The sequence below is a fragment of the Python bivittatus genome, unplaced genomic scaffold, assembly GCF_059951505.1.
Source record: "Python bivittatus isolate LINGU-HERP-01145 unplaced genomic scaffold, Pbiv_v1 ctg000480_np1212, whole genome shotgun sequence".
NCBI classification, from domain to species: Eukaryota; Metazoa; Chordata; class Lepidosauria; order Squamata; family Pythonidae; genus Python; species Python bivittatus.
Window position 1 is genome coordinate 74069200 of NW_028277075.1, and position 27877 is coordinate 74097076.

The window sequence follows — 27877 nt, forward strand, 5'->3', positions numbered from 1 at the left end:
TATAAAACCATACATTAAGATATGTATAGAATTAGGGTACTTGTTGTCTTTCAGACTCATTTGCACTGGTATTCTGGAGAGACCTGCTATATTATCAGCTAGAAATGTCAAAATCCTTAATCAGCAGTTTCAAAGGATATCTGTCATGTTTATACCTGTAGATAGAGGTATAATATCTGGTAGTTATTAGGAACTTATTTGTGGAATTTAACAGTGTAAACCATCAAAAGAAGAATATATCCATTCTTAATGTAATCAGTAATCACTTTCTTTAAAGTAATTCTTGAGAGACTTTCCTCTTTGCAGGCCTGATCCTGAGCTGTATATGCAGCCCAAGAAGCCTTGGCTTCCAAGTGATTTTATTTAGCCCAGCTGTATCAAATGAATGAATGCAGAGATATTCACCACCCGATCTTCCTGCTGTTCCCGTTTCGAAGGCTTTATGGATCACGAATTGAAATTTTAACTGAAAAATCACTTGCAACCAGAAGAAAGAGGCTTTATTATTTATACATTTGGAAAACTATTTGTAAAAAATTATCTGTAGTGTGTAAGGACTTTGAATCAAATCAAATACCCCATCAAGATATTTTATAATTATTTTCTTACTTGCTTCCTCTCCTTTCTAAACCTTCTTAAGCAATCAAGATAGGCTTTGTGAGTTCTCAACATGGAAATCTTAAAATAAAAGATACTCAGGAGTTTATAATAACAGACATTGCTTCAGAGACAGTGACTTAATCTTAAGCCACTTCTCAAAGTCTGATACCCTTTTAAACCATTTTTTCCTAGGAGGCAAGCAGGGGGAATATGGGTAGTAAATATAGAACTCAGTATATATTCTAATGCTAGTAGTTAAATATGAAGACCATTATTACTCAAGGAGGGTGGCTCTGCTTCCTAGTCCACCATTCTGTTCAGGCCTGTCCAAGATAGCCCAGGTCTGCTCAAGGCCAAACCAAATGTCTGACTATAAAGTGGAGAATGAGGTCTAACTGAGGTCACTGGAAAGATTGTAAAGATGACATCTGCATGCTTCAAAGGCTTTTTATCAAATGGAAGATTTGTTTCCCCAGCTTCACTTGTAGTATCAGAGCCAGAATGGAGAAAAATTTGCAGAGCACAATGACATGGTCTGGGAACGGGGATAATTTCATTTCAGTATCCTATCACTTAGTTATAAATGTCTCTCCTTCCCTATTTTATACTGAACCATCACAGCTCACATGAGTGGGAGGTTGTCAGAATCCAACACTGCAAAACCTGAAGAATGTAACATGCTCCTGAATAGGGAAATATTAGATCATCCAAATGTCCATCATGTCTGTTTCGTTGTAGCATGGAAACAGAAGTGGCTGCTCTTGTGGGAAAAAAACATTAACAAGTTCTGTGATTTCCCTTTCTTATAACAGTTTGTGCAACATGGTACTAGAAGAAAGTCAGCAGCATGTTAAGACAGGAAAATTAAGCATGATCTAATCATTCCATCTTGTAGTCATAGCTACAATTTATCTAAGTGAATTGTACAGATCCTATTTTGAGTGTTTAAAATGAAAACATAGCAAGTATGATTGAAAAATAACTATTAATTGAAATGAAATTTTATTTTAAATCAGAACCATAATGTGGAAAATGAATTGGGCCAAATTAATTGAAGAGGAATTATTATAATTGGCTTGGGATGTTCTAAGGGTGGTATACAAATTAGTTTAGTAATCTATGTGTATGATACACTAATTGGATTATCTTCTGTAAAACTTAACTTCCAGTAATTATTTATAGATGTAAATATATGCATATAAATGCATTTATGCAAACTTCACACAGTTGTGTGTCTTGTAGGGTTATTGAAAATACAGTGGAATAGTTTGTTGAAAAGAATAGAATCCTCACATTGAAATATACAGAATTTATTCTATAGTTGGAAGAGGAAAAGAAAGTCAGAGGATGGAATTCATAGCTAATGCCATTTCCTCGCTAAGGATGTATGTTAGTCAATCATCACTGTGGCCATATAAAATCTGTCTTCATTACTGTTGACACAAGGATGGTTGGGTAACACTTTAAGATACTACAAATGTCTAGCAAACCAATAGCCTAACACCTCCATCTTTGCTAGACATTTACTATTTTTTATGCTTGCATATAAGAAGCTGAAAATAAAAAAAAAGGGGTGATCTGATCATGCCATTTCTTTAAATATGTGTGTGTGTGTGTGTGTGTGTACACACACACACACACGTAGCATTAATGCCATTTCTTTTACAGACACACTCCTACTCACATCAGAATGGATGAATTGTTGAAATTATTTCTGCTATACTGGAGGCATCTCGAGCCTCTGGAAGTTCTTCTTTCAAATCTAAAAGACTTTGCATATATATTTTAAGAGTGCTCCTGTCAGCAATCCTGACAGTGTGTTCCGTATACATGGTTGCTTTTCATAGATGTGGTTAGTAGGGAGCACTACTGCAGATAAATGAGCTTTTTAGCATGATGGGGAACACCACAGTTCAGCTGCATTAAATAAGATCAAAATTATGCAGACAAAGTTTCCACATCCAACACCAACAAAATCCAAGTGATAAATATTACATTATTTGTCATTCAAAGTCACAGTGTTGACATTTTTGAAGACATTATTTAGCCATGAAAATCTCCATCCTGTATTTATGAATGCACCCATTTCATCTACATTCTATATTTATTCTAAGAAAATGGTAGATCTGAGTATTTTAAAACTTTTCGCAATCATCTTACATTTCCACTGGGAAGCACAGGTCATCCCTTTGTGAGGAACAACTCTTCATTTTATACACTGGATACCTCCAGGCTGAAGGTTCAAGTGCGATCAATCAAAAGACACTATGCAGCAATTCCATCTTTCCCTTCTTAATAGATTCCCTCCACTATGGTAAAAAAAGAAGCAGCAGCAGTGGACAAACACTGGAGATTTCCAAATAGAAGACGGTGATGTCTGGACTGCTGTAAAATTCTGTGAATCGAAGAATGAATAAAATTCATAATAAACATTTCAACTGGAGGCCTTACTTTTCACAGCAGTGTGATCATTAAAACATTTTCTTATCTCTGCAGGGTACACAACCATCAGCTCACCTACAAAAAAGATTTTTTTCTCTATTTTACTATATTTTGCCACCTTTGCAGTGTCCAACAAAATTTCACAAACTTTAGCAAAGATTGTATGCCTTCTGTTAAGCCAAGGGGTGGACAACCCACCATTCATGGGTTGCATGCATTCTCCATTACTCCCCTTGATGTCCTAATACCAATTTAAAATTCAAATTATGAAATTTAATAAAAATGGAATTAAAATAAGACAAAACTAAAATAGGTTAAAAGCTTGGTGAAGAAAGATACATTTTGCCATTTTTCTAAACACCAAGACAGTGGAAACTAAGTGTACCTCCTTAGCTTGGGGTCACACAGGAGAAAATATGTTCCCATATACCAGATTGGGGCATCTTCAAAAAGGCCTCTCTTGCTGATCTAAGTAACTGGACAGGTTTATAACAAGGGAAGTGGTTCCTCTGAAAGTCATGTCTACACCATTTAGGGCTTTAAAGGTCAAACCAGGACCTAAATTATACCTAACAGGCAATCGGCTACTGCAGATGTTTCAGAACAGGCATCACGTGGTCCTGTACCCTGCACTCAGCTGCCTAGATGCTACATTTTGCACCAGTTGCATGTACAGCATGTTGCACTAGTGAAGATGGCATGGATAATCATTGCAAAATGCAACTGGCTCAAGAATAATCACAGCTGGCACACATTAGTCATAGTTGTGCAAATGTGCCTCTAGCCATCACCATCACCTGCAAATCTAGCGATAGCTGGGAGTCAAGGAGTACTCCCAAACTGCACATCTGCTCTTTTGGGGAAATGGCAATCCCTCAAACAGGTTTCAGCTCGGTCTCCAAGTCTCACCACATCAGAGATCTCTGACTAACTCAGGAAGAGAAACTGTTGAGTTACAGAGTAGACAGTACACTAGCAGTATTCCTACACTGTCCTGGCCATTCAGATGGAGCAGCAAACATTTTAAATGGCAGATTGTCAGATGGAGCTGTTCTTTGTGGGATGGAATTCCTATTGCCATGTCTCTCCAGCCCTAGGCTGCTGCATCACTGACAGAACTGAAAGAAACTAATTCCCCCTCTTGTCTCAGCCAGATCTCTGCAAGGTCAGTATTTTCACCCAGGATTAAATCCTGGATAATAGATGTATTGTCAGCAACTGACTTGATATTAAAAAGCAAGACCTTTAGGTTGAAGGACTTACCTTCACTGTCATCTTGACTTCCTTTTCTGAAAGGGAGGCCAGCCAGCCAGCCATCAACCTGCCCTCGTTTACCTGCACTACACCCAGTTGCAATTTCCTCTCTCCCTGCCAGTTACTATTTCAGTAATAATTGCTCCCAGGACATGTCCCATTCCCCATTGTCCTCATCTCATAATACCAAACCATAATTTAGTAAGACCTGCAGTACATCGCAATTGATCCGCTCTATTAGAATACTAGCTCTACTCCAGTACTTGGGTGTGAAAACAACAGGGTGGGCCACCTCATCACTCCAGAGCAGTATTCCTTTTACACTTGGGGAGCAGATTGTATCATCTTTAAACAGAGGCATTCTACCTGGGCAAGTCTTTATCAGTCTGAATAGCTGGCAGGAACAGCTGTTGTCTTTATAGCTCTTTTCAATGGGTGCTGATGTAGTTTCTGGAAACTGGGAATGTTGCCTATTCCTCTGCAAGTTTTTATGCTTCTCACTGACAATTGTTTGTGCTCGGACTTCATTATCTGTTTCTTTCACTACTACTTCTCCTTAGTCATTATAATGTTCTTTTATACAACTTGCTTATGAAACCCTTTGTATTCTTTTGTCTCCAGCTATATTTCATTCTGTTTCATCCATTTTCCTCTTCTTAGTTCACTAGAGTGTCCTCAAAAGACATCTGGAACACTCTATCACTAAGGCATTATCTCTTTCTCCATTTAAAATCTTCTCCATCTTTTCTTTCCTGCAGAATGCCCCTAAGCTTCAAAGATCACGAGCCTTCTCCTAATTCTGTCCCACAGGCTTTTCGGCCTGTCTTGAACTTTGATTTCTGAAAAGCTATCACTGACCTCTTCTATGTTGTCTGCTTGAACCGTAGTTCTGTCTCTGCTGAACCATTTCTCTTGCCAAGACAAATTATACACATCTGTTGAATTACCAGTCCTGTCAAATGTGGCTTCTGTGGCTTCTTTCTCCATCTGCTTCCAACCTGACAATGTTATGGTTGTTAACCTGATCACCAGCAATTATGTAGCAATTGGATTTGATGAGACTCACTATGAAGTATATTAGATTTGTGGCAAATCACAAAAAGAGCAGCAAGCATATGCCACATTCTATATGCTATAATCACAAAAATATTTTTTATGAAGTGTGGTCACTGCTATGCTCCCAAGAAAGCTAGTTGTAACACTATAAGAAAACCAGAGGCACAGAAGAGATAGCTAGAATGAACAGCTGTGGTTTTATAATCTTAACAGCTTGGCTTTGTCAATATCTTTTGCCACAGTAGTAGAAAATAATGCACTGTGAGAAATCCTGGGCAGCCAATGGATGACAACACAGAAGAATTGTATCCTAAAGAGGACGAGAAAGAAGCTCTGAAAGCATTTTGCCAGGGAATACCTTTTGGGCAAATTGTTTTATCCAATAATTTAATTTTTTTAACATCATTGTCTTTCATGGTATGATTGTGTAGGTGTGTTTTCCATGTTGTATGTCAGTAGAATACATGTTTTGCTGGGGATCACATGAAATAGTGAGGAAGCAAGAAACTGCCTGCTAAAAGGATCCATGTTATTCTGAAACAGGGTTTGAGTCTGCTGCAAGAGGCTTACTGAGAAATCTACAATGCCTGGATGCCTCTGAAAATATTTAACTTGGAGTCTGTGTACCATGGAGTTTATCCTTAATTATGCCAAAGTTTCAGGATATACCATATGCAGATATTGATGCACATATACATAGACAGGATTTGCTTTGTCAACAGAGAGTTGATATTTTCCTGTTTACAGGAGAATTAAAGCAATGGTTACCTTGTAAATACCTGTCTCCTTGAGGCATTAGAATCAGCTAACCAGATCTTTATGCTGTACAAAGAGACTTTAATGAACAACCTACTTTTTTTCCCTTCCTTATAAAATGTGTCTAATTTAGGGCTGAGGCTTGAATTTTAGAGTTTGAACCAAAAGTAGCTCCAAAGTCAAAGTCATCAGTTTTGATTCATACAATGGTTTTGGATAAGTATTTTCACCACCTGTATAATGATTACCATCTGGATGGTAATTTACCTGAAGCCTACTTATAAAAAACAAGATATCAAAATATAAAGTTATAAAGCACCACCACTTTTTTTCTCAAAATAGTTCACAAGTTATGAATTCCTCCCTGTGCAATAAAAAGACACATCTATCTGGTTAATTGAGCCCAAAGCAAGATGTGATTTCCTTTGGAGGAAGCCTCTGAGATTGCAGCAGAGTACAAATGCAATAAATAAATAAAATTGACATTTTCTTTGGCACAACACAAAAGCCCATTTTGACTCACGGAGTTTACTTGTTGGATTTGGAAAATAAACTCTGTTGAGCGCATTTTCCATATCCCCAATCTCTCTTAATACACTTCTTTGTTTGATCTTATTCTTAAATGTTATTAGGCCCATATGACTCTTCTATGCCATGACATTAAAAGACATGTAGCTCACCATATTTTAGCTTAGTGGTATGGATGTTCCCTATCATAGTCTTCACTAAACCATTTTTAACCAATAGGAAGTAGAGCAGGTTCTGGGCCATCTTGTTTCCAAACAAGAAATTCTCTATTTTTGCTAGATACTAAATTTTGCCCCAGCATTACCACAAGTGTAGGAAGCCAAGTGTTTGAACTAGCCTAAAATGGTTCCGTTCCATTCCCATTGGTTTTATAGACTTTGTAAAGTAACTATCTTAGAACAACTGGAATTTGAGGATCAAAAGAAGTGGGATAGCATTTCTGAGCCCTACAGTTAACCTCTAGTCAGAAAAAACGTGTGGTATGATTGTGCCTTCAGAGCAGCCAGCGTAGAGAATTAGCACGTGAGGGCTCTCACCTAACTTTTTCTCAGTTTTTACGTACAGGATCTTTTTTTCTACATGCAAGAGATAGCAATCTAGTGTTACTTTATAGAACTTTAATCTGTCTTTCAGAGTATCAGTTGTATTTACCTGAGCGGATAATGGCCATGAATTTCCCCTGAAAAGGAAGGGTAAACAAAAGAAAAATAAGCATAGACAGAAAATCATGCAATGTCCAGTTTCCTCAGTTTGTCAATCTAGGGTTGCCATCTGTAGATTAAATCACTTCTGGAAATCCCCCCTTCCTGAATATGTGCATGTAATATCCATATCCATAACATATAAACTCTGTGTGTTCGTGTGTGTACACCCTGGAAAAAATGCCAGTCCAAGATTTAAAAATGTATCAAGTGAATTAATTAGATTAACTGCCTATAAAATAAGGTATCACATTTGTAACATTCACGGATCAGCTAGCTGCACATAACATGTAACATTTCATGTAAACCACAAAAACGTTCAAACGTACAAATATATACCTCCATCCTTCCAGCAGAAACAAACAAAAAACTCACAGAAGGCTGATGGGGACATGGGCAGGTAATCTCATTAGGCAAACAGCCCCTCCTAGTTAGCTAATCTTCAGACTAATCTGCAAAGGCAACCACACTGCAGCAACTGATCTCTACATCCATGGCCCCAATATAAAGATGCAATAACCCCCTCAAATTCACAGGTAACTGCTTGTTGGGGTGGGGGGAAACAATCACAACCTTCTATGATTTCACATAAAACCATACTCCAGAAAAGCCCACCAAACAACTGGGGTGGGGGGGAGCCCAGTAAACGAAGCAGTTCTCTCAAAGCAGGTGTGCATGAGCTGCAGGGGTCTGCAGGAGGTGGGTCTCCTGCTTTAGCATCCATGAGCTTGTTTCAGAGGATTTAAGCATGGAGAAGCCCACCAGTCAGCTGTTCAGTTAGCTGTAGGGAGCTGCTGTGCTCAGCTCTTTCCATGAGTGGAAAAAACAAAAATGGCAGCAGAGCATTGTGTTTTGGACAGAAGGAGAGGAGATATGCTGCACCAGCCTGAAGTGACCAATAGCTACCAGCTGTTCCCATCCTAGGGGTTATCTGATTGATCAGATTTTACGAATCTTCAAATTATGGAGGTTGCATAAGAATATCTAAGAGGAACCTAAGCCTCTCTCACCCATGGGTAAGAATGAGATGAAGACAGTGTCATGGAGGACATAGTGTGATGGAATGGAATTATGAAGGCCAGACTCAGGGAGAAAAACATTTTCTTTCATCTCCTGAGGCGAGAGGGAGAGATAAGAGGATGAGACTGGCACCTCCCTGAGGAATTCACAATGTTGTGGCTGGCATTACTTGGGAACTGGGGTTTCAGTCTGGGAAGGTTCTTGCTAGAGGTTGTAGCTAACAAACATTGCTGGACTGAATTTTCATGGTCTCTTGGAGTTCCTTGGGCTAGGCCTGACACATAGGAACATACATATGCAATCTCTTTGTTCTGCTACGACATCTAGATGCAAATGGGACACAGCCTTAGACCAGCAATGCTGCTGCATAGAGGAGCTGCAAGCTTGCTTCCTCACACACATTATTCAAGGACTGTGAGAAAGAGCTGGGATGCTTTGGTTTTCGTGGTATCTGAAAAAAATTGAGAAAAAGCCTTGTAGTACTAAAGGAGTGCTTTGGAATCTTAAGTGCTTCTACCCTGACTTAAAATCCAGCATATTGTAATCCAGTATCCTAAGGAGAGGGCAATCCTAAACAATTATCATTTTTGGACTAATTCTCAATATGTATGGGAAGGACGGAGGGAGGGATCTTTCTGAAATATGTCTATCCTTTGCTCTCTGAGGAGGAATACTGTCATCTCAACCTATTTTAAATAATGTGAGGAATTAGCTTCTTCATTGGAATGGCATAGGCCATCCCTAACCCCTGATACCAGCATCATACTGTACTGCTCCTGCTTTTATTTTAGCTTTCTCTCATATTCATGTTTACAGCAGGTGCAAGAAGATGAGACGGGTCATGAAATAGCACCAGAAGAGCTGTCTGAAGACAAACTGCCCGAGACAGAGCTCAACATGGACACCGAAGAAACTTCCACAAAGGAATCTCTTTTTAAAGTGGCCCAGACCCCAGTGAGTGAGATTGATGAGACAGCAACCCTTCCAGCACAGATGGATAGATCTCACAGTGTTCAGCTTGAGGGTTATTTGGGGCGGAAGCATGACCTAGAGGCACCTAACAAGAGGGCTTCAAACAGGTACAAATAGTTGTTGTATGGCTCTGATCTGTTTTTAAACCACATATTGGAAGAACTTCCATATTGCTCTGTCTCTAATCTTTTGCTGTTTTCTGCAGAAAATGTCAACTATGAATTCACAGCAGTTTAGGACAAAGGATAAATATTTATAAGTCACAGCACAATATCATTAAGTCTGCAGATGGGAATATATCTCAGGAGCTTGAGCTGTGCCAGAAGGAGAGATCAAGAGCTGTGTAGGAACAGAAACACCCATGTTTCCTGATTGCATTAGAAAAAAATAGTAGTGAAAAGAGTATGATATGGATGAGATTTTCCTCACTATGTCTTTGTGGATTAAGGCAGCTGCACTGAAGAAGCTTAGTGGTGCCAGAACTACTTAAGTCACAGCTGCCAGCCAGAAAGGCAAGATATAGGCATCTTTGCATCAGGAAGCAATTTCAGAAGATGAGGTACCTCCCATCATTTTCATAAATCTATACAAACATCTAGACTTACGGACTGAACATACTGCTGTGTCATAGTTGAGAGATGGCAGTGAAGGATTGGAAAATGCCATTGCACATTTACTATATCATCAGAAAGTAAAGCCACAGGCTGTAATTTTTTAAAAATTTAAAACCTGCTAACCCCACCAAAATGTTCTGAAAGCCAAAATACTTAACTGTATGAGTGCTTAGATTCAGCTTCACTCCTCGTCAACATAATTCAATGTCTCACAAAGGTTATTGATATTATTGATCTTCCTGAACACCTAAATGGGGCAATGTATATCATGGAATCTGTCTGTGTATTGTTCTGTCATGGCCTTTCTTTTTCCCCAGATGCAATATGTTTTACAATCTCTTCTGTCAGTAAATATAAAAGGTTTTGTTTATTTTTCAGCTGAGATTTATGGAATGTTTAACTACATGTATTTATCCTCCTTTACTCAAACTTAAATGCTGTATACAAGAATGTGTTTTTCTTTCCATAAATGATAGCATTTTAAAAGTAGCATTTTTACTCTCACATTTATTGTTCATAGCTAATCATTCAGTTATTTTCTGCTGAGAAATGTGTCTTACCGTTTTTCCCAATAGAGACTCCTTTTACCATGCTGTTGTTTAAAAACTGGCTTATGTTACATATACGGTCTTCATTCTACCAAGCTATGAGAAGTAATAGGGACAGTGATACATAGTTGTTTTCTTTGGATGAGAAATGTTGGTGACTTATGATGCATTTCTTGGATTTGTTTTGTTTACAAATGTATGGATAGATTATCAGCAAAATTATCTTTTTATAACTGGCAGAAAATCACTAGATTTACATCGGATTCTCAGAAAGCATTATCTGCAACTCTTCATCTACCCCTCCAAGCTGTCTTCCAATTTCACTTAACTCTACCCAAAAACATCATGGGCCTTTCCCCACTTGCAGCTAACTATGGCATAAACATGCCCTGTCAACATCTTTTTTCTGTCATGTCCCCATGATCTTCATCTCATCCCCAACCCATGAGAGTGCTAGCTTAAAATTGTACAGGTATTAAAGTAACATTTCCCCACCTTATTTGAACATCATTAAAGGGCAGCTTCAAGATATGTAAGATATGTTAGATGCTCTCACTCATTGCCTTAGAGGGCAATCAGATAGCTATAGTGATGAAACAGAGGCAGTAAAGCCAAGATAGGGATGGGCAGTGGGGTAACACTTTGCTGAATCAAGGATGGGTGGGGACCTTTTCAGTTCAGCAGCAGGGAAAGTCTGTATCTCTTCTAAATCCTCATTTTGGCAAACTGGGGAAATAAAGTGGTTTATATGCTGTTTGTGACTTTTGCCAAAGGGCATCACAGTCTCCAATATCTGTAAGGTGTCAAGGCTTCATCTCAGGCTTTCTGGAGAAAAAATAATTACATAGATATACTGAATATTGCGTACTTTCCAGTGCCTGTAAGACTGCAGGGTTACTAACAATACATATCCCTGACTCAGTTACAATACACATCTCTACAGATATAAATGGCTTTCTGTCATGTACACAGATATCCCTGTCCATCTGTCTGCTGGAGATAATAACAGTTTGGTCCTTTTAAAACAAGGACAGAATGGACTGAGGCTGGAAAAGAGGGTTTACTATCTCCCTAACAGCCTCTGTTTAAAGTGCAATTTCCAGGAATCTGGAGCAAGTTCGGGTAATTAAAGCAGGCAAAACATCTTCTTTAAGAGTTTTTTTTTTTTCTGTAGAAATAGGGAAAATATTTAGCCAGAAACTGGCATTAGGTTTTAATTTCTGTTTTCTGTGTAGTTCTTAAATCTCATTGTCTTGTGCTGTGATTTCTCTATATAAATTAGTGAGCTGGTATAATTTCAGCCATTATTCCATATTTCAGGCTAGGTTCAAATATAGTATGTTTTCTTTATAATCTAATTATGATTTGTAATAACATTTGAATACTCTGTCTCTCTGTCAGTCTGTCTCCATCTAGTATCTCTCCAGGGAGAATGTTTTATTTGTAGCAGATCATTACCATCTTCGCTCTGACTAGAGCATTGGATTTCCTATTAGATTTTTTTTCTCTTTTTAATTACATTTCCAGCTATACAATTGTGATTTGGGTAGCTCTTGTCATTTTTCTTTTGCAACACTGAATGTTTTTATTTTAATATTTAAAATTACAAAAATATCTTTATATTTTACATGTTCTTTTTTTAAAATAAAGTTTGATTTTATCTCCTTTGAGGTGAGAAGAATGGCTGACTGCTCTAGTTGCCACTCCCCTGTGGCATATGGCCAGCAGCTGACATTATAGAAATTATTTCAACTTTTACAATGTGACCTTTTAATTGCCCAAAAGTTAGCACAAGAGGGTTAGGCGGTTGATGCCAGGTGAGTTGCCCATTAGAAAATAGTTGGTGGCAGCAGGAACTACCAAGCCACCACCCAAAAGCAGGAGGTGGAGTTGGGGTCTGAAGACCCAGAGACCTGTTGGGAGATTCAGCCATCAGCTACAAAAGGCCATAAAGGTTGTTTTGTTAAACTCATTGATCAGTCTGCATAAATAATCTTGAATGCTGGCCAAGCTAATAATAATCTGTTTTATTTAATAGAGAACATTTTTAAAAATAAATAAGCAGGTCTGGATACACTTTTCTCAGAACTATCCACAGTTTTGTATATAAACTAAGATCAACCCAACTGCTTCATTCCAGAAATCAGCTGGGAAAGAATAAAACAAATGTATCTATTTGACTTCTGAATATGGACAAGTGGGAATCATGCAGTGGTACCTGCCCCATGTTTCATCAGAATTCAGTCCAACTGGAAGTAATGAAGCTTATTCCCTACTGATCTTAAAGCAGTTTGGTTTCTTAACTTACTCTGGTTCTCCCATGATAAGGCATATTTCTTACTTTGTGCTAGGTCCTGGAACACATTATACTGTGTGCTCAGGAACAGTGAGTTGACCTTCTATAAGGATGCCAAGAGTTTGGCTTTAGGTGTGCCTTACCACGGAGAGGAGCCTTTCCGGCTGAAGAATGCCCTCTGTGAAGTAGCTGCAGACTACAAGAAGAAGAAACACGTCTTCAAGTTGAGGTAAGGCAGGCTGTCTCTAAGAGCATCCATTGTTTTGTGTGAGCATGAACTGACATAAAGTTAACTCAGAGGCATACTACCTTTTTCACACTTCACTTAAAAGCATGCAAAGGATTGCTTTCCAGAATCCAAGCAGGACTAGGATTAAGAATAGATAAGGCCAGAAATAATGAAGCTTATTCCCTACTGATCTTAAAGCAGTTTGGTTTCTAACTTACTCCATGTAACGCTGCTGCTGCTGCCACCGCCCACTGTACGTTCTATGCAGCTTTGCCAGAAGCACTACTTGTCTTAAGGAAAGACAAAGAATTGCTTCTTTCCTTTAAAACTGGGGAGACTGGATATTTTGGCATCTTCCAAGACCCTAAAGCTTTGATTGTTAAACTGTGTGGTATTGTACATTTATATTCTCCAACACACGAGCTGTCCCTTGAAGTGCAAAAAACATGTGCCCCCCCAAAAAAGATGATCCTGTAGTATTTTCAGATTCTTATCTTTTGCAGACTTAGCAATGGGAGTGAATGGCTCTTCCATGGCAAAGATGAGGTAAGTGTTTGAATATTTTTGTCAGATATTGAAATGTATAGTATGATTAAGGGTCATCACTGTCATTTTGCTACTCAAATGCTTTGGCATGGTAAACAACACCGAGAATGTCAAAGTCAGTCGGACACACTTACTTGAATAGAAAGGAGCCAAAGTAAGTTTATATTTTATTCTGAAAGAAAAAAAGAGACTTCTGAATGATTGGAGCTGGTTATCAAGGAATAGCTCTGCAAAAGAGAGCACTCAAATGAGTGGTGTTGCTTTTTGAGGACAGTGTGTTCGATGCTATTGATTCTGTGCCTTTCTTCCCATGGGCTCCTCCTGTACATTGAGAAATAAACAGATGATACCAAACATTGCCAACTCTCCAGTGCTCTCTCCTCACGGAAGCTTTGGGTAATAGAGAATGAACGTATTCATTTATTTCAAGTGTGTTTAGCCTACTTTTCTACTTAAAGAACGTTTAGATGGTTCCTTCAGCCTGCAAATTCTGTGGACTTGCTCCAGCATCAGAAGAACATAAAATCATGTAGATTTATAAAAATGCCATTTTGAGGCTTGATTTCCAATCAAAGGGAATCAGGAAGAATGTCCCTCTTCAGGCAGAGATTCAAGAGCAGGATGAATAAGCAGATGTTTTAATATATAAACTCAGACACTCACTCAAAGTAAGTCTTATGAAGTAGGATTTCAGTGGGACTCACTCCTAGGTAAGTGTTCATAGGATTATATAGTTCAATCATTCTCATTGCATCTAGTTTCTTGGCTAATTTGTTCAATTTTAATATTTTGATTTCCTTCATTTCAGCTATTCCAGCCCATTAGGGGGACATTTACAACTTCCCAATGAGTTTGAATATTTGTGAGGAAATTATTGGAATCACTGTATTAAATAGAAATTCATAGTTTCTTATTCTGAAGTACATTTTTCATTCTTCAGGGGACAGCATTTTTGCTGGTTATAGCATCTTGCAACTGAAATGGGGGACCCTGGTTTTTGGCTTATTTGGCTTGTTTTTTTGTCCCTGTTCAACAGGATGAGATGCACACCTGGCTACTGGGATTCAGCACAGCAATAATTGACTCCCAAAGCATTAAATCCAAGGCTCAGAGTCTCCCTCTGCCTCCCATCACCACCACAGATGTGAACCTGACCAAGAAAGATAAAGAGAAGAGATTCAGTTTCTTTCCCAAAAAGAAATAGCCGCTTGCTCCAGTCAGATGCCTATGTGCTAACGTGCATAGTGAAAATCTGCATGCACGGGTCTCCTTGGGCACTCCTGCCACCACCCAGCACTGTTCCCCACACAGATCTCGGATCTCACTTCCTCTTCATTTTTCACCACATCTCCCCAGATGGCACAAAGCCAATGTTTCAGGGAAGAAAGGAGCATCCTTGCTTCAGGACAAGCAGTGTTCTCCAAAGCAGAGCTGGGAGAGGCATATTCTGGGATGGCTGACTGAGATGGTAAAATTCAGCAAGGCTGACCAAATTGACATCTCTCCAGAAAAGTACTGTTTAAGAGAACAATGCTGTGTGGATTTTCAGGAACGTTACAGAGAAAAGAAGTGGAACAGAGACCTAGCTAGTCAAAAAGGCAATGAAAAAAGTGTGCAGTCTTGAAGCAGTTTCCCTTTCTTTGTATCTCCAGATCACTACCAAAAGCTCAGGTTCCTGTAAGCTGATTTCCCCCTCTCCTGTTGGCGTAGAATCACCACATAGAAGTCTCTCTCTCTCAGAAGAACAAAGGCAGCATGCCTTCATCCAACTCCTGGATTATTTCAGCATTCGTGCTAGATTGTCAGAAGGCAGTTTCAGGTGGCCAAATGCTTCTCTCTGTAGAGAGCTGCAATCTAACTACACACATTCATGTCATAAAGCACAGTATTCTTTCAACTCAAGGGTTCAGTCGACACCCAATAAACTGCAGGCAAAAACCCTGATGGTTATAGTGGATCCAGAGTACAATCTGAAAATGAAATTATCTATATTCAAACATATGCACTAAATTGTTTGGAATTGAGATATTTGTAGAAATACACACATAGGAAATAAATCATATTCACTTTCTATGCAACTATGAGCACAATCCAGCTATTATCACTTATGCATTTCCCCCACTAGCCAAATTGAGAGAGTTCAGTGGGCCTAACTTGCAACCAACTTTTGCTGGATTTTGCTCCATGTTACATAGTGAGATTTTTATTAATCCTATTCTTTATGGCAAAGTACATACCCTTTGTGACTAGAGTGCAGGTGCCATGCCTGCCCACAAGCTTTCTAAAAACATCTGTCTGTACTGGCTCAGCTTGCCAGAAGCAAATGGCTCTTCTGCTGTTCCCTTGCGGAACATGTTATGCTGAGCATGCGCTTTCCCCAGCTTCTCTCTTCTGCAGCAACGTCTGTTGTGGTGTGTTTGTGACTGGCTCTTTAAAATAGATACTCCTGGCCCTCCTTTATGAAGTGCCACAAGCCCCTGACCCAAGGCGCAAATTCAGTGCAAAGGGCAAAGAGCATCTCAGCGGAATTGCTTATTGGAACACATTCTTGGAGACCCAACGGCATATGAGATTAAGAGGCCTGAGGGACTGATGTTCCTGCAACGGCCTCTTGACAAGTATGCTATTGTGGATGGGGATTTTCAGTTCTTATAAAGCAAGCCAGACTTCCATTCTTTAATTATCTCTTCAACATCCAACCCCTAGGGCTCATTAAACTTAATAATTTTGGTTTGGGATATTATACCATTCTAAAAGTGCCTTAACCTAGGGGCATTTCATAATTACCGCTCCTGGAGTGAGCATATTCAATAAGCATCATACACAGAAAGGTTTGGGGCTTTTTTTTTATTTGAAAGGATACTGTAAGTCAAGACACTACTGGGAGTTTTACAACTAAAAAAAGGTGCGTGAGGGGGAACTCTCTCTTTGCTTAATATGAATTGCGGTGAGCGTGGATATAGGTCCTAAGAACCAAGCTTTTAGATTCTTCTGTTCCTTTTTGTTGCCTCTCCAAATGCTGTGCTCTTCTAAATTGCCTGGATTGTAATGGATAGGCGATATACCCTTTTACAGCTCCATAATACTACATTTGACATTAGTGCAACTAATTTTTAAATAGTAGTACTATAATGATCTGCGTTGTGGATTTTCCTTCCCAAAACTATTCTGAAGCATCACTGCCAACTTTTACCCAGCGTATGTTTAAGAGTAGGAGGCACAGAAAGCTGTTATATGAAGGCTACCTAACTTTGTATAAAGTCTCGTAAAATGCCAAACTGAAGTTTGGGTTTGTAGGTCAAACAAACAAGTCATTGTGAGCAAATGGGCTCATTAAATTGAGCAGTGTTGTGGTTTGGCCACCTCAGTCAAGTAGCTTTCAAGTCTATTTGTTCCCAATCACTTCTGGATTAAGAGCACCTTTGATCTTAATCCATATCAGGGTATAGGAAGAAGGGGTTCTTCTCTGTTCTTCCAATCTATGCTTATAGGAAAAAAGGTATACTAAGCAGCACACTTTTATTATAGCACAGATCAAGTTAAGCCAAAGAAAGGAGGCATGAGGTTGTAACTTCACTACAGAGTTTTGTTTTACCTTGTGTAAAGCTGCTCTCAGGCAACTGGAAAGGAGTACTATGGATTCAGTAAATTTGTTTTTACATTCAAAGTAACTTCAAGCACATGAAATTTGGCATGTGCTCAACTGATTCTTTTGCAAAAACCACCAGAACGGTTTTTATTGAACATTTTGTTTAAATGCATTTTTGTTGTACATTTTTGCACTCGGGAATGTGTATAGCAAGCTCCTCTCTTCATTGCTTTCTTGGAGGACATTTTCACCTGTCACTCCCAAGTTTAAACTTGTAGTACACTGCCCATTTTCAGATAACCGAAATAAACACACGACTAAAATACTCTTTAAGGCTATTCCTGCTTTACGAGGACCACTGCCCTGCCTGTACTATCTGCTCATAGAAAGTGGCTGTATTCTTTAGGTGCATTTTCTTCCATCCTGTTTCTTTAATCTGTCATGATCTGGGCTTCTCCCTGGTAGGCAGTGGGTAGAGTTGACTGTCTCTCACAGCAATGTGCTCTTCTTACCTGTTACAGACCAAAGGCATTGGCATTATCCCATAGGATCCACTTGCTGCCTGGTGACTTGCAGCCTTACCCCGTCTGGGCTCTTCCGTCTTTGTTAAACTGCTCTCCACAATCCCACTTATGCAAGTCAGTGCGTGTTAGAAGGGAATGTCATGTGACCAGGCCCAGAACACACATGCTTCAGAGTGTCAAGAGCTGAAGTAGCCTCTCCTACAGCTGGTGGCTGGAGTTAATCCTCTTTTCACAGCTAGGCATCACGTTCTGCCTGCTTCCAATGTGCTTCCACTGTCCAGAGAAAAGAGCTAAAGCTTCAGAATGTGCTTCAGAAGCAATTTAACATTTTTTTTCTAATAAATGAACAAATAAGCTTTTCCTGGCTCTGTAATTTTTTGGTGTGTAATTTCTGTTCGTAAACCATCATGGGAGAAGTTCCTTCTGAAATCAGTTAAGCAGCGTGCTTAAATGATCCACTATCTCAATTTAAACATAAAGGATACTTTCATACCTTTGACATACCTTACAAAGTTGTGATGTTATGTGGTACACGAATGTCATAGTGATTTCTGTGGTGAAGAAATACCTTCAGTGTAAAGATTCGCTCAATGTTTTCTGCAGGTGATGGAAAACCCACCGACACACTCCGGATCATGTCACCCCCTTCAGAATCTTTGGTGGTTCCATCAACTCAGGCTACAGTGCTATCATAGTAGGCATTGGTTGGACTGCATCTCTCAAGCAGCATTGGCCCAAAGTAATCTAACTGTACCTCAGATTCCTCTGATACTGAGAAGGGCCTTCCAAGGGCTAAAAGAATGATTAGATTTCCAAGGGCAGAGAAGTCTCTACTTTGAGAGAGGCACAACCTTGTTTCCACCACCAGGTTGCAAGAGATCCACCACCAGTGCTCCTCAAACAATAGTGCTCCATGACAGGAAAAAAAAGGTGGTGTTCTGACAGAGGCTATGGATCTGTAGGATGCAAACTGCCAATCTGCCTTGGAAATGGGAGGAAAACATGTCAGCGGGCACCACTTATTTCCTTCATGTTGGAAGGGGGGAACTTTTTACCTCGTAGGATTTCTTTGCTCAAAAGGTATTTTAATGCAAGATAAATTATGTTAGGAAGATGGGCTAAAGTGAGGTAATGTGACTTGAAATGTCCTAGAATCCCAATGGATTAATACCCCAGCGTCAGTCCTTCGTACTCCTGATCTTAGAGAGGTCACTGACTTCAAGAGTTGCCAATCAGCTCTGTAGCTTTTTTGTGCATAGGAAATGTGGTACAAAAATCAGTTATTGCAATCTTCCCCAATGATATCCCTCCCCCACAGTAAAGAGGTCAAAGCAGTATTCGCTGGTCAAAAGTGGTTATTGCACAGTGCATACAGATTCAGATATGTACACAAATAGTATTAGGTTGCCTATTCTCAAGCTGGGAGGCCTGGAATCAACCAAAGCCATAGTAAAATTACATTCTTTTAAAAACAAGGACTTAGAACAATAACTTATTTTCCTAAGAGACTGAGCAATGTTCATCTTGCTCTGGCTTGACAAAGCAAGAATTCCCAAATATGCCTGTTCCTGAAGGGAGGAACATGCCCAAAGGGAGATCGATCCGTATTGTTTCTGCTCTGACTGGAAACTCCCTGATTTTTCTAGATGTATTAAGAATTCTGCCCAATAATGCTGCCAGGTGGAGTGTCAGCAGCAAGTCAGATCCAGGTTCAAGTTCACGGATGTTTAAAGAGAGCATTTAAAAAAAAAAACTTCTCAGCTTCTTGAAGGCAGTTGCAACCTCCCAGAAATTTCATGCATGATGAGGAACAACAGGCAAAGAGAATTCTGAATGGTAATCCACAAAGGAGAGACAGAGATATGAAAACCTAAGGCATGGGAGTAAGAAATGCAGATGTTCAGCTGGTAGAATTAAGGGTCTGAAATTTCTCCCTTAGGTTTTTTACTAGGTTGTGCTGGCTGCCAGCTGTTTTCTCCCACCACACTTCCTGAACATCATCATCATCATGCCTGTGACATTCTTCTGAGTCCTGATAAGACTTGTACCGCTCCACCAATGCTTTGAGAGAAAGCTTCTCTTGGGCTGAAGGGAGTGAATCTCTTTCATCAGCTTTATTAGTCCCCTTGGGCAACTTCTCCATGACAATCACATGTTGGTTGCTCTCCAAAGAGGCCTCTGCTGTGACACACAATTCCTTTTGAGTGTCACAAACAAGTTCCTGGGGGATGGAATCAAGAGAGGCCTTTCTCCTGCAGCTCTGCTTCTCCCATTGCTGGCTTTTTACATCTGTTTTTGCAAGTCCCTTTGAGCACTGGAATCCTACCTGCATCTGACCATCATCTACCATTTTCTCAGGTGCTGAGCAACTTCTGTTGACTAGTGGGGGTCTGCACTTCTCAAGCGCCACCTGACAGGAATACCTGGACCTCAACTCCCGCACATCAGGCCAGTTGAATTTCTCAGTCATGATGGGGCTGAGAGGACTGTTGGAGAGGGTGCAGGTGCTGGTGGGGGAGGATAGTTGGGGGCTGATGGAGCTAGAGCTGAAAGAGAAGCGCTTGGGTGACTTCTGACATGTTGAGGAAGAGGAAAGCAGTCCCAGCGAACTAGCCTCCTGAAGCACAATTTGTTCATAGTTGGGGAGACACAAAGTAGACTTCTTTTGGCCTAAGCAAAAAGAAAGAAAGAAAATAAGAATTAGACAGTGTTGGGGCAGGTAGGAGAGGGCAGCTTGCTGAACCAACCCAATGAATGGAATTGGGAAGCTCACTGTTTCTCCCACAGCCTAACACCTTTGCCTAGTTAACAGCAACTCTACACCCACAAACCATATGTTTACAGGAAGAGACAAAATCAGAACCTGGCTGCAGAAGAGGGCTTCTCCTGGTTAGGCCTACTGAGGACTAGAGGAATTCCTCTTCCCTCTGAATCACCCAAGGAGGAGTTGGGCTGATGGTTGCTCACAACTAAGGCAAACAAATTAATGCTTGCAGGGCGAGATGGGAATTAGGGAAGACAGTGATAAGGGAAATACACAGGCAACAAAGAAAGTAACAAAGTAAATAGAATTTACTTCAGGAAAGGCACCAGAGAGAGAGAGTGAGCTTATCTTAGAGCACTGCCAGACCAGTTTCCGAACTCTACCTAGCAGAAATTGACTCTGGGGAGCTGCCTTTCTAGATAAGGTCATTTTAACTTACTTCTCATTCCTCATATCAAAAAAAAAAAAAAATCAGATCTATTGAACTTGTTTTTCTTGACATGCAATTAATTTGGGAATTGTCACTTTTTATACACTTAGATTCATGGCCACATTTGTCAATACTAATTTCTCAGTGAAATGAAAACAACAAGATGGCAAATGTTCTGAGTTCTCACAAGGTGGACCACCAACCTAAGTCTGGAGAAATATACTTTTTTTTTTTTTCTTTTTCTTTGAGAGCCTCCAAAAAGTGGTGTTCCCTTAGACAATGAACTGTAATTTAAACCTCTTCTTCCTTCCTCGGCTAGATGACATAATTCTAGGCTTTGCAAACAGAACTTAGCATAAAATTCTCTTCCTAAACCTGGTAAACGCACCATTCCCCATATCCTTCCAAGAGAAAGGAGATCTAGCCACTGTTAAAGAGGTTTTCATCCATGGGCAGGTAATCTTGTGCCTGTAGATATTTGGAGAACTTACAGTATCTCTTTCCATGAACCATGCTTGCCTGGGACTAATGGGCATTGATCCAAAACATATAGAGGGAACCAGATTGTCTACTCCTGAATTAAACTCTTCCAGACTGGATACCATAATGCACTTCTATGGGGATTCTAAACAATATTTAGAAGCTTCAGTTAGCACACAACACAGGAACCAAAGGTGTTTCTAGTGTTTTGCTTTTCAGATCACTTCACTGCATTTTGTTTCATCACTGGCTATTATTCCTTTCTGGGCTCAGGTCAAGGTGGTATATATTATGCACAAAACTTTAAATGAGCCATTCCAAATCCATGTCCACTAAGTAAGTTAATTAAAATTTCCAGAATGTTAAGCAAACTGCTGGCTGGGAATTCAGGAAGCTATTGTCTTAAATAGTTTGAAATCAGCATATTGAAAGGACCGGTTCTTCCTCATGAATCTATTCTCCTGCTGCATCATCAGAGACTTTGCTCCTTATGCTGCTGCCAGCAAAAGGACATCTCCGTAGAATGCTGAGCTGGACCTTCTCAAATGTGGCATCTTAGCTCATTAATTCCCTTCTCAGAGAGGTAGGGCAGGTCTCTCCCTGATGACTTGACTTTTAAATAGGCTATTTGTTTGGTCTATATGGTTAGCTCCTAGCCGAGCTTGGCTGATCTCAAAAAGCTAAGCAGGGTTGGGCTTGGTTAGTAGTTAGATGGGAAACCACCATGAAATCCTGAGACTGTAAACTAGACTGAAAAGCTAAAAAGTCATCCCAACAGAAGACAATGGTAAAAGCTCTACGGTGTTGCCAAGGAAACGTTTCTGCTAAACACCTGAGATTGCTTATTATACTGTGCTAATGTTCCCTATGTTTAGTTTTTATATTGTAGGATTTCAATATTGTGAGCTACCTTGGAATTCTGCTAAGACCAAAAAAATATGATAAAAGTAATTTTATAATATAACAAAATAAGCTAAGAGATCAGCCTGCAATTTTAGAAACAAAGCATTTCTTTATGAGCAAAATGTCTTTTCTTTCTTTTATTAAGGTAAGGATAGGCAAGCTTCAGTTGGAACAGATGAATAGTAATATAGTAATCTCCTTTCTCTATTTGTACAGCAACCCTGCTTCTAGTTATTACTGTAATTAAGATAATAGCAACAAAGCTGACGACATAATATCTTAATGGCCATACATACCTTTGTCTCTCTTAACCGCTCCCTGTTGGGCAGTCAAGGTATTTCTCTTCATCTCCTCCTCCACTTCAGCAAGTCGCCTGGGCATTGTTGGTTTTTGGCTCTTGATTCGAAGGCTGTATTGGCGGGCCAGCTGGTAGACTTTGTTCTTCACCTTCTCTGTCAACTCAGCCTCGGTTAGTTGAGCCAGCTGCATTATATGAGGGTGCATCTGAGGGAAACTCTGACCTTGATCACAACTCCCTAATTCCTGTGCTACCTTCCAGGGTAATCTGGATGGCATAGTCTGCTCCACAGGGGACTTGTTGTCAGGAGAGGGCACCACTAGCTCCTCCTCTACTATGTCCCCAAGATCCTCATCCTCCAGGATAAGAAGTGGTTCATGAAGGTCAAAGCCATTCTCCTGATTTCTGAGTCTGTCTTTCAAATAAGACTCAGTCTGGCAGAGGGAAATGCCTCCGTTTGCTTTGTGCCCCCTACAGTCTTCAGTCCTCCTGCTCCAGTGATTGCTCCTTGGTTGCTCCATCTCCTCCCAGACTTTAATCATCTCACTAGGTGACCTGAACTCTGCTTCAGTGATAGGCACTGGATGTTCCTCACTGGCTGTCTCCAAATGGGGAGAGTGGAGTGCAACAGGAGGCCTATTTGAAAGCACCAAGGATCCTGTCCGTCCTGCTACACTACTGTCCAAAGGACCCAGTCTATTCCTCTTCAGCACCTCCAGGCCAGGCTCTGACTGGGGAAGACTATTTATCCGGAAAACAGAATTTCTCACCAGCCCTTTGGGGATGAAAGACAGGCTCTCTCTCCGCCTGACACTGAAGTTAGCATCCTGATGCTCAGCATAATCATAGTAACTCTTGATCTTGTCCAGCAGCAGCCGGTCCTGCTGGGACAGCATTGACTCCTTCCGTCGACAAGAAGTATGGTCGGGCTCAACCAGACCAGACCGCACTGCACTGCTGCAAGCATTGACAGGTTCAGCAGAGGACTCTTGCAGGAGGCTGCAACTCTGGGAGTCCACAGTAGTGCCACTGTTGCAACATACAGCCTTTTCACCCCCATCCAAGCTCAGAATGCTGCTGCTCCGGCTGGCCATCTTTGGTGTGAGGTAGCCCTTCCCTTCCTCGTGAACCAAGCTGTTGCGACGGGACAGGCTGCTGGCAAAGCGCTCCGCAATGATACTGGCCTGATCTAGCACAGAAAAAGGGAGGATGCTGCTGGACTGGGGTGCATGACCATCCTCTTCCTCTTCCTCTTCACTGCTCAGTGGCTTCAGCTCTTCTACATTTTCAGCAGACTCCAAACTATCTGAAACTTGGTCCAGGAGCCCATGGTGATCTAGATCTGGTTGCAGAGGATTCTCTTCCAGATGCACTTCTGTATGAGAAGAAATGTCTAACATCTTGTCAAGTTCAATGGGTGATCGAACCTGGGAACACATCAAAGAGAAGAGATAGAGAGGGAATCTCGATGATGATGATGATGATATGAGTGCCTTCAAGTCAGTGTTGACTCCTGGCAACTGCCAGGACTAGTTGTCAGGCACAGCCCAAGAACAACCATGAAACAATGGAGTTCAGTTCCTTTATTTGCTTACATCATATAGACAGAATCTTGCCAGACTAAATCTATACTCCTACAACTAGTGGATATACCCTGGGAGATTCTAGGGAGTGGCTATCCTGAACCTCTTATGCTTCCCACGCTCCCCCTGCGGACTATGCTGCCTCTTGGCTCCTCCCCCCTCCTGGAATGTAGCCCCTCCTTCCTGATAGCCTTGCTTTCTGCTGCAATCCACATCACCCTCCCCTTTGTAGATACATTCAATCACACTAGTCCCTGGAGTTTTCTTGGCAAGATTTTCAGAAATGTTTTGCCACTGCCTGCTTCCTAAGACTGAGAGAGAATGACTGGCCCAAGATCACCCAGCTGGCTTTGTGCCTAAGGCAGGATTAGAACTCACAGTCTTCTGGTTTTTAGCCTGTTGCCTTACCTTCTACACCAAACTGGCTTTTTCAATTATTATTACCTGAATTAAAATGATTGCAATGACAGTTGGATATTTAGCTACTACACAACTGTATACCAAACAGTATTTAGCTAGTAGGCAACTGTTTTAAAGCTCAGGGTTGTTATTTAGATACAGAATTTTCAGGCCAGAAATGTATTTATATACAACTTGGTTCATCTGCACATATAAACGTCAATCATTTTATATGCTGCATCCCTTGTGGCCAACACAAACTGCCCACTAGAAGGATATGGTGCCGTATATAATGCAAATGATAGAAATAGTTATTAGGCTGGGCTTTGACCAGAGCTGCATTATCAGCCAGCAATTGCTTACCTTTGGCACAGATGATACAGTCTCCACAATCCTGTTTCTCTCTCTGATGCTGGAAGAGTGGTCTTCTTTGGGTCCTTCCTGTGTCTTGTGGCCCTTGCCCTGAACCAAAATAGCAATGATCTTGTTACAGGACTGATGGGGTGGTTTTGAGAACGGAATTGTTGTGTTTGTGCTAGACAATCAGACAAGAGCAGCCAAATATCCCTATTCACTTTCTAGTATCATTCTGGTGCAACTTAGCCTTATTCATATCCCCATGTATACAGCTGAAAGAAACGATAGTGTACTCCAGCTACTGAAGTGCATTCAAGAACGATCAAATGTCTCTACACAGGCCCAGGACTAATATTCCAGCCACTGGACATAGCAATAAGCCAAGCAAATGGTAGGAGAACACGCACATCAGTGGCATGTCAGTTAACTTGCTGCCCAGGCACAAAATAATTTATAGCCAGCGATTCATTTAAGACCAGCCTTTATTCTGTCTTGTAGCCAGTTTTATATCCTACAACATTCAGATACTGTACAGCTTGATACTCTTCTTTTTAATCTGCAGTCTGATCAATGATTTGTAAGATGTGCATTCAGTACTGGATCCAAGGAAGGGTCCAAAAGCATATGGAATAGGGTTTGGCAAGAGGACCACTTAAAGATGGACTTTATCTCATTATTGAGTGACTAATGTAGCAGAACCTTCCTAGCACATGGGAAAAAAACACTAGAAAATGGACTTTCAACAGACACTAAGAAAATAAGACCCAGCAAGTCTCTTTTGTTATCAAGCCACAAATCCAGTTAGACTGTGAGAGAGAGCATGAAGTGCCAAGTCAGTTGGTAGCACCACTTAATAGTTAAGAGCTGTACATGCAAGTGCTTCCCTTTTACAGGTATCCTTCAGGGCTCAGTTGGATCAGATCCAATTAATTAGAAGCTTTTAGGGAAAGCAGCCTAAACCATGCACCAAGCCAACATGCATAAGGAAGATGCAGCAGAGACTGAACAGGCACCTCACCGTGCTGCCCCAGGAGAAAAGCAAAGTGTTGGCCCGATAGTGCCAGCAATGGAGGACTGCCATCAAGGAGCTTGCAAAGTCTGACACCTGCTCCATTCCTACCAGCCTCTCCTCCTCTTCCTCCTCCTCCTCCTCCTCTTCTTCCTCTTCCTCTTCTTCCTCAGCATCATTCTCTTCCTCAGGCCCTGTCTCCTTCTCACTGCCATCACTTTCAGCCATTTCTTCTGGAGATTCCTGAGGAAGGGTCTGCCGATCCTCCTCTTGGGGTAAGCTCTTGGGGATCTGTGGGGGTTCCCCGAACTCCAGAAGGGCTCCATCACTATCTGCATGCTATGTGGAGTGGGGGTAAGCAAGGGTGCCCTTTAGAAAGGTCCTAGCAAGGGGATGCCGTTGGAAACAGGACTTCCCTTCTCCTCAATGGTTCCACTTCTTCAAGAGCTATAGAACGTGGCTTAGGGCAAGGGTGAGTGCCCTCCCACTGGCAGGTTGGATTAAGCTTTAAGAAGCATTTTTAAGGGATTGAGGGCTCATTGCAAGGCACCCATTACTTTTAATCCCTTTAAGGGGGGGTGTTTTCCCACATATCCAAAATTTCAGAATCTTACCTTTAGTCCTACTGAAGGTTTGCAGCACATGAAAAGAGAAGGAAGAAGAGGCAGTTAAACCATAGGGTTTCATTTCCTTGCTCAGTTATGCATCCGGCATCCAGGCCCACTGCTTGACCCTTGTGTCCCTTCTCCATTTTGCAGGGACCCGCACGCGCAACAAGCAGCTCATATACAAACATATATTTATTTTTATGCGGTTGCACAGGCATATCACTGTAGTCACTTCGATCATTTCAGAGAGGCTCATCATTAGAGAGAGAAAAAATGGCAAATGAGTGATTCTGTAAAGAAGGGCAGGCAGCCCACAGGCTGTGCCAGACTCCACCATCTGTTTGTAGCTAATACAATGCCCCCAGACAGCATTGCCAGCATTTCACAGCAAAAACACTAATTTTGAACTCTGCAATTTCCTCCTCCTTTCTGTTAAGTAAGGGCAAAACCCATTTTGTCTCTTCAATCTTCCTAGCCCCCTGCCTCGGAAAACCCAGGCTGAAAATCCAGGCCCCACCCATCCCTCCCCAGATCGTGATGTTTCTGGCCATGCCCTCTTCCAACCTTTAGAGGTCAAGGAATCCTTCAAAATTAAAGCACGGGCCCTGACTGCCAGAACTATGATGGGGACAAAATTCTAGAGAAACCAGCTACTTAATCACTTTGCCTAGAAATAGAGAAATGGCTTGCATTTACAAGTTAGACAGTTCTGGGGGAAGAAGGGAAAGGCAATACTCTCTCACCTTTGTCACTCAGTTGCTTGAGGATCTGTTTTGTTGGCTCTGTGATAAAAGGAAAATGTCCAAGATCAGTCCCTGAAATGAAGCTCTGTCAAGCACAGGAGCACCCAAGACATTTCAGAGGAAGAAAGCACCAGCACCAGCCTTAGTCCACAGCCTCAGCCTGCCCAGAAGGCAACAACATAAAGCACCCAAGTGGAGAATCACACCAGCTTCCTGCAGGTGGCAGGGAACATGCCTCTCAGACAACACCATCAACTGTCTCCTCTTCATTTAGCCACCAGCACTACGTAAACCAAAGGGCAGGTGGTCAAGATGTCCCTGGATTTTAGAACTCTTAATGCAATGTAGAGTTTAGGAACTATGTGAGCACACGCACACACTCAAAAATAACAGCTTCAAGTGACACACTCCTATCCTGCAGTCAGAATACCTAGCGCAAAACAACGGGCTCTTCCCCACAACCCCAGCTCCTGCCTGTGAGACGGGAGGGAAGTGGAAAATCACTGTCCTCACAATGGCCCCTTTCCCATACCCCCAAAATGAGGCTGCCAAAGTTGCTGCCCTGTTATGAAGGCAGGGGTTGTGGGTTTTGCTGCTGCAAGGAGCAGGGAAGGGGACCTTTCTCTGC

The 27877-nt window shown here is 41.1% G+C and overlaps 2 protein-coding genes across 9 annotated transcripts in view; one reads left to right on the forward strand and one right to left on the reverse strand.

Annotated features, from left to right (window-relative positions):
- SPTB (spectrin beta, erythrocytic) overlaps nucleotides 1-18034 on the forward strand; it is a 118132-nt gene extending 100098 nt beyond the window's left edge. For 7 of the 8 annotated variants that reach the window (XM_088146311.1, XM_088146316.1, XM_088146313.1 and 4 more), the window contains 4 exons: nucleotides 9174-9436; nucleotides 12843-13016; nucleotides 13520-13562; nucleotides 14599-18034. In XM_088146311.1, coding sequence (XP_088002437.1) covers nucleotides 9174-9436; nucleotides 12843-13016; nucleotides 13520-13562; nucleotides 14599-14766 — 648 coding nt within the window. In that variant the 3' untranslated portion in view covers nucleotides 14767-18034. Of the gene's footprint in view, nucleotides 1-306; nucleotides 3037-9173; nucleotides 9437-12842; nucleotides 13017-13519; nucleotides 13563-14598 lie in introns of those variants that run through there. The other variant, XM_088146319.1, reaches the window with a different exon arrangement.
- Nucleotides 18035-19012: 978 nt separating this feature from the next.
- Nucleotides 19013-27877, reverse strand: part of PLEKHG3 (pleckstrin homology and RhoGEF domain containing G3) — a 44357-nt gene continuing 35492 nt past the window's right edge. The window contains exons 14-18 of the mRNA XM_088145128.1: nucleotides 27242-27288; nucleotides 25908-26237; nucleotides 24896-24994; nucleotides 22549-23977; nucleotides 19013-20345 (exon numbers count right to left, since the gene is read on the reverse strand). Coding sequence (XP_088001254.1) covers nucleotides 19576-20345; nucleotides 22549-23977; nucleotides 24896-24994; nucleotides 25908-26237; nucleotides 27242-27288 — 2675 coding nt within the window. The 3' untranslated portion in view covers nucleotides 19013-19575. The remainder of the gene's footprint in view (nucleotides 20346-22548; nucleotides 23978-24895; nucleotides 24995-25907; nucleotides 26238-27241; nucleotides 27289-27877) is intronic.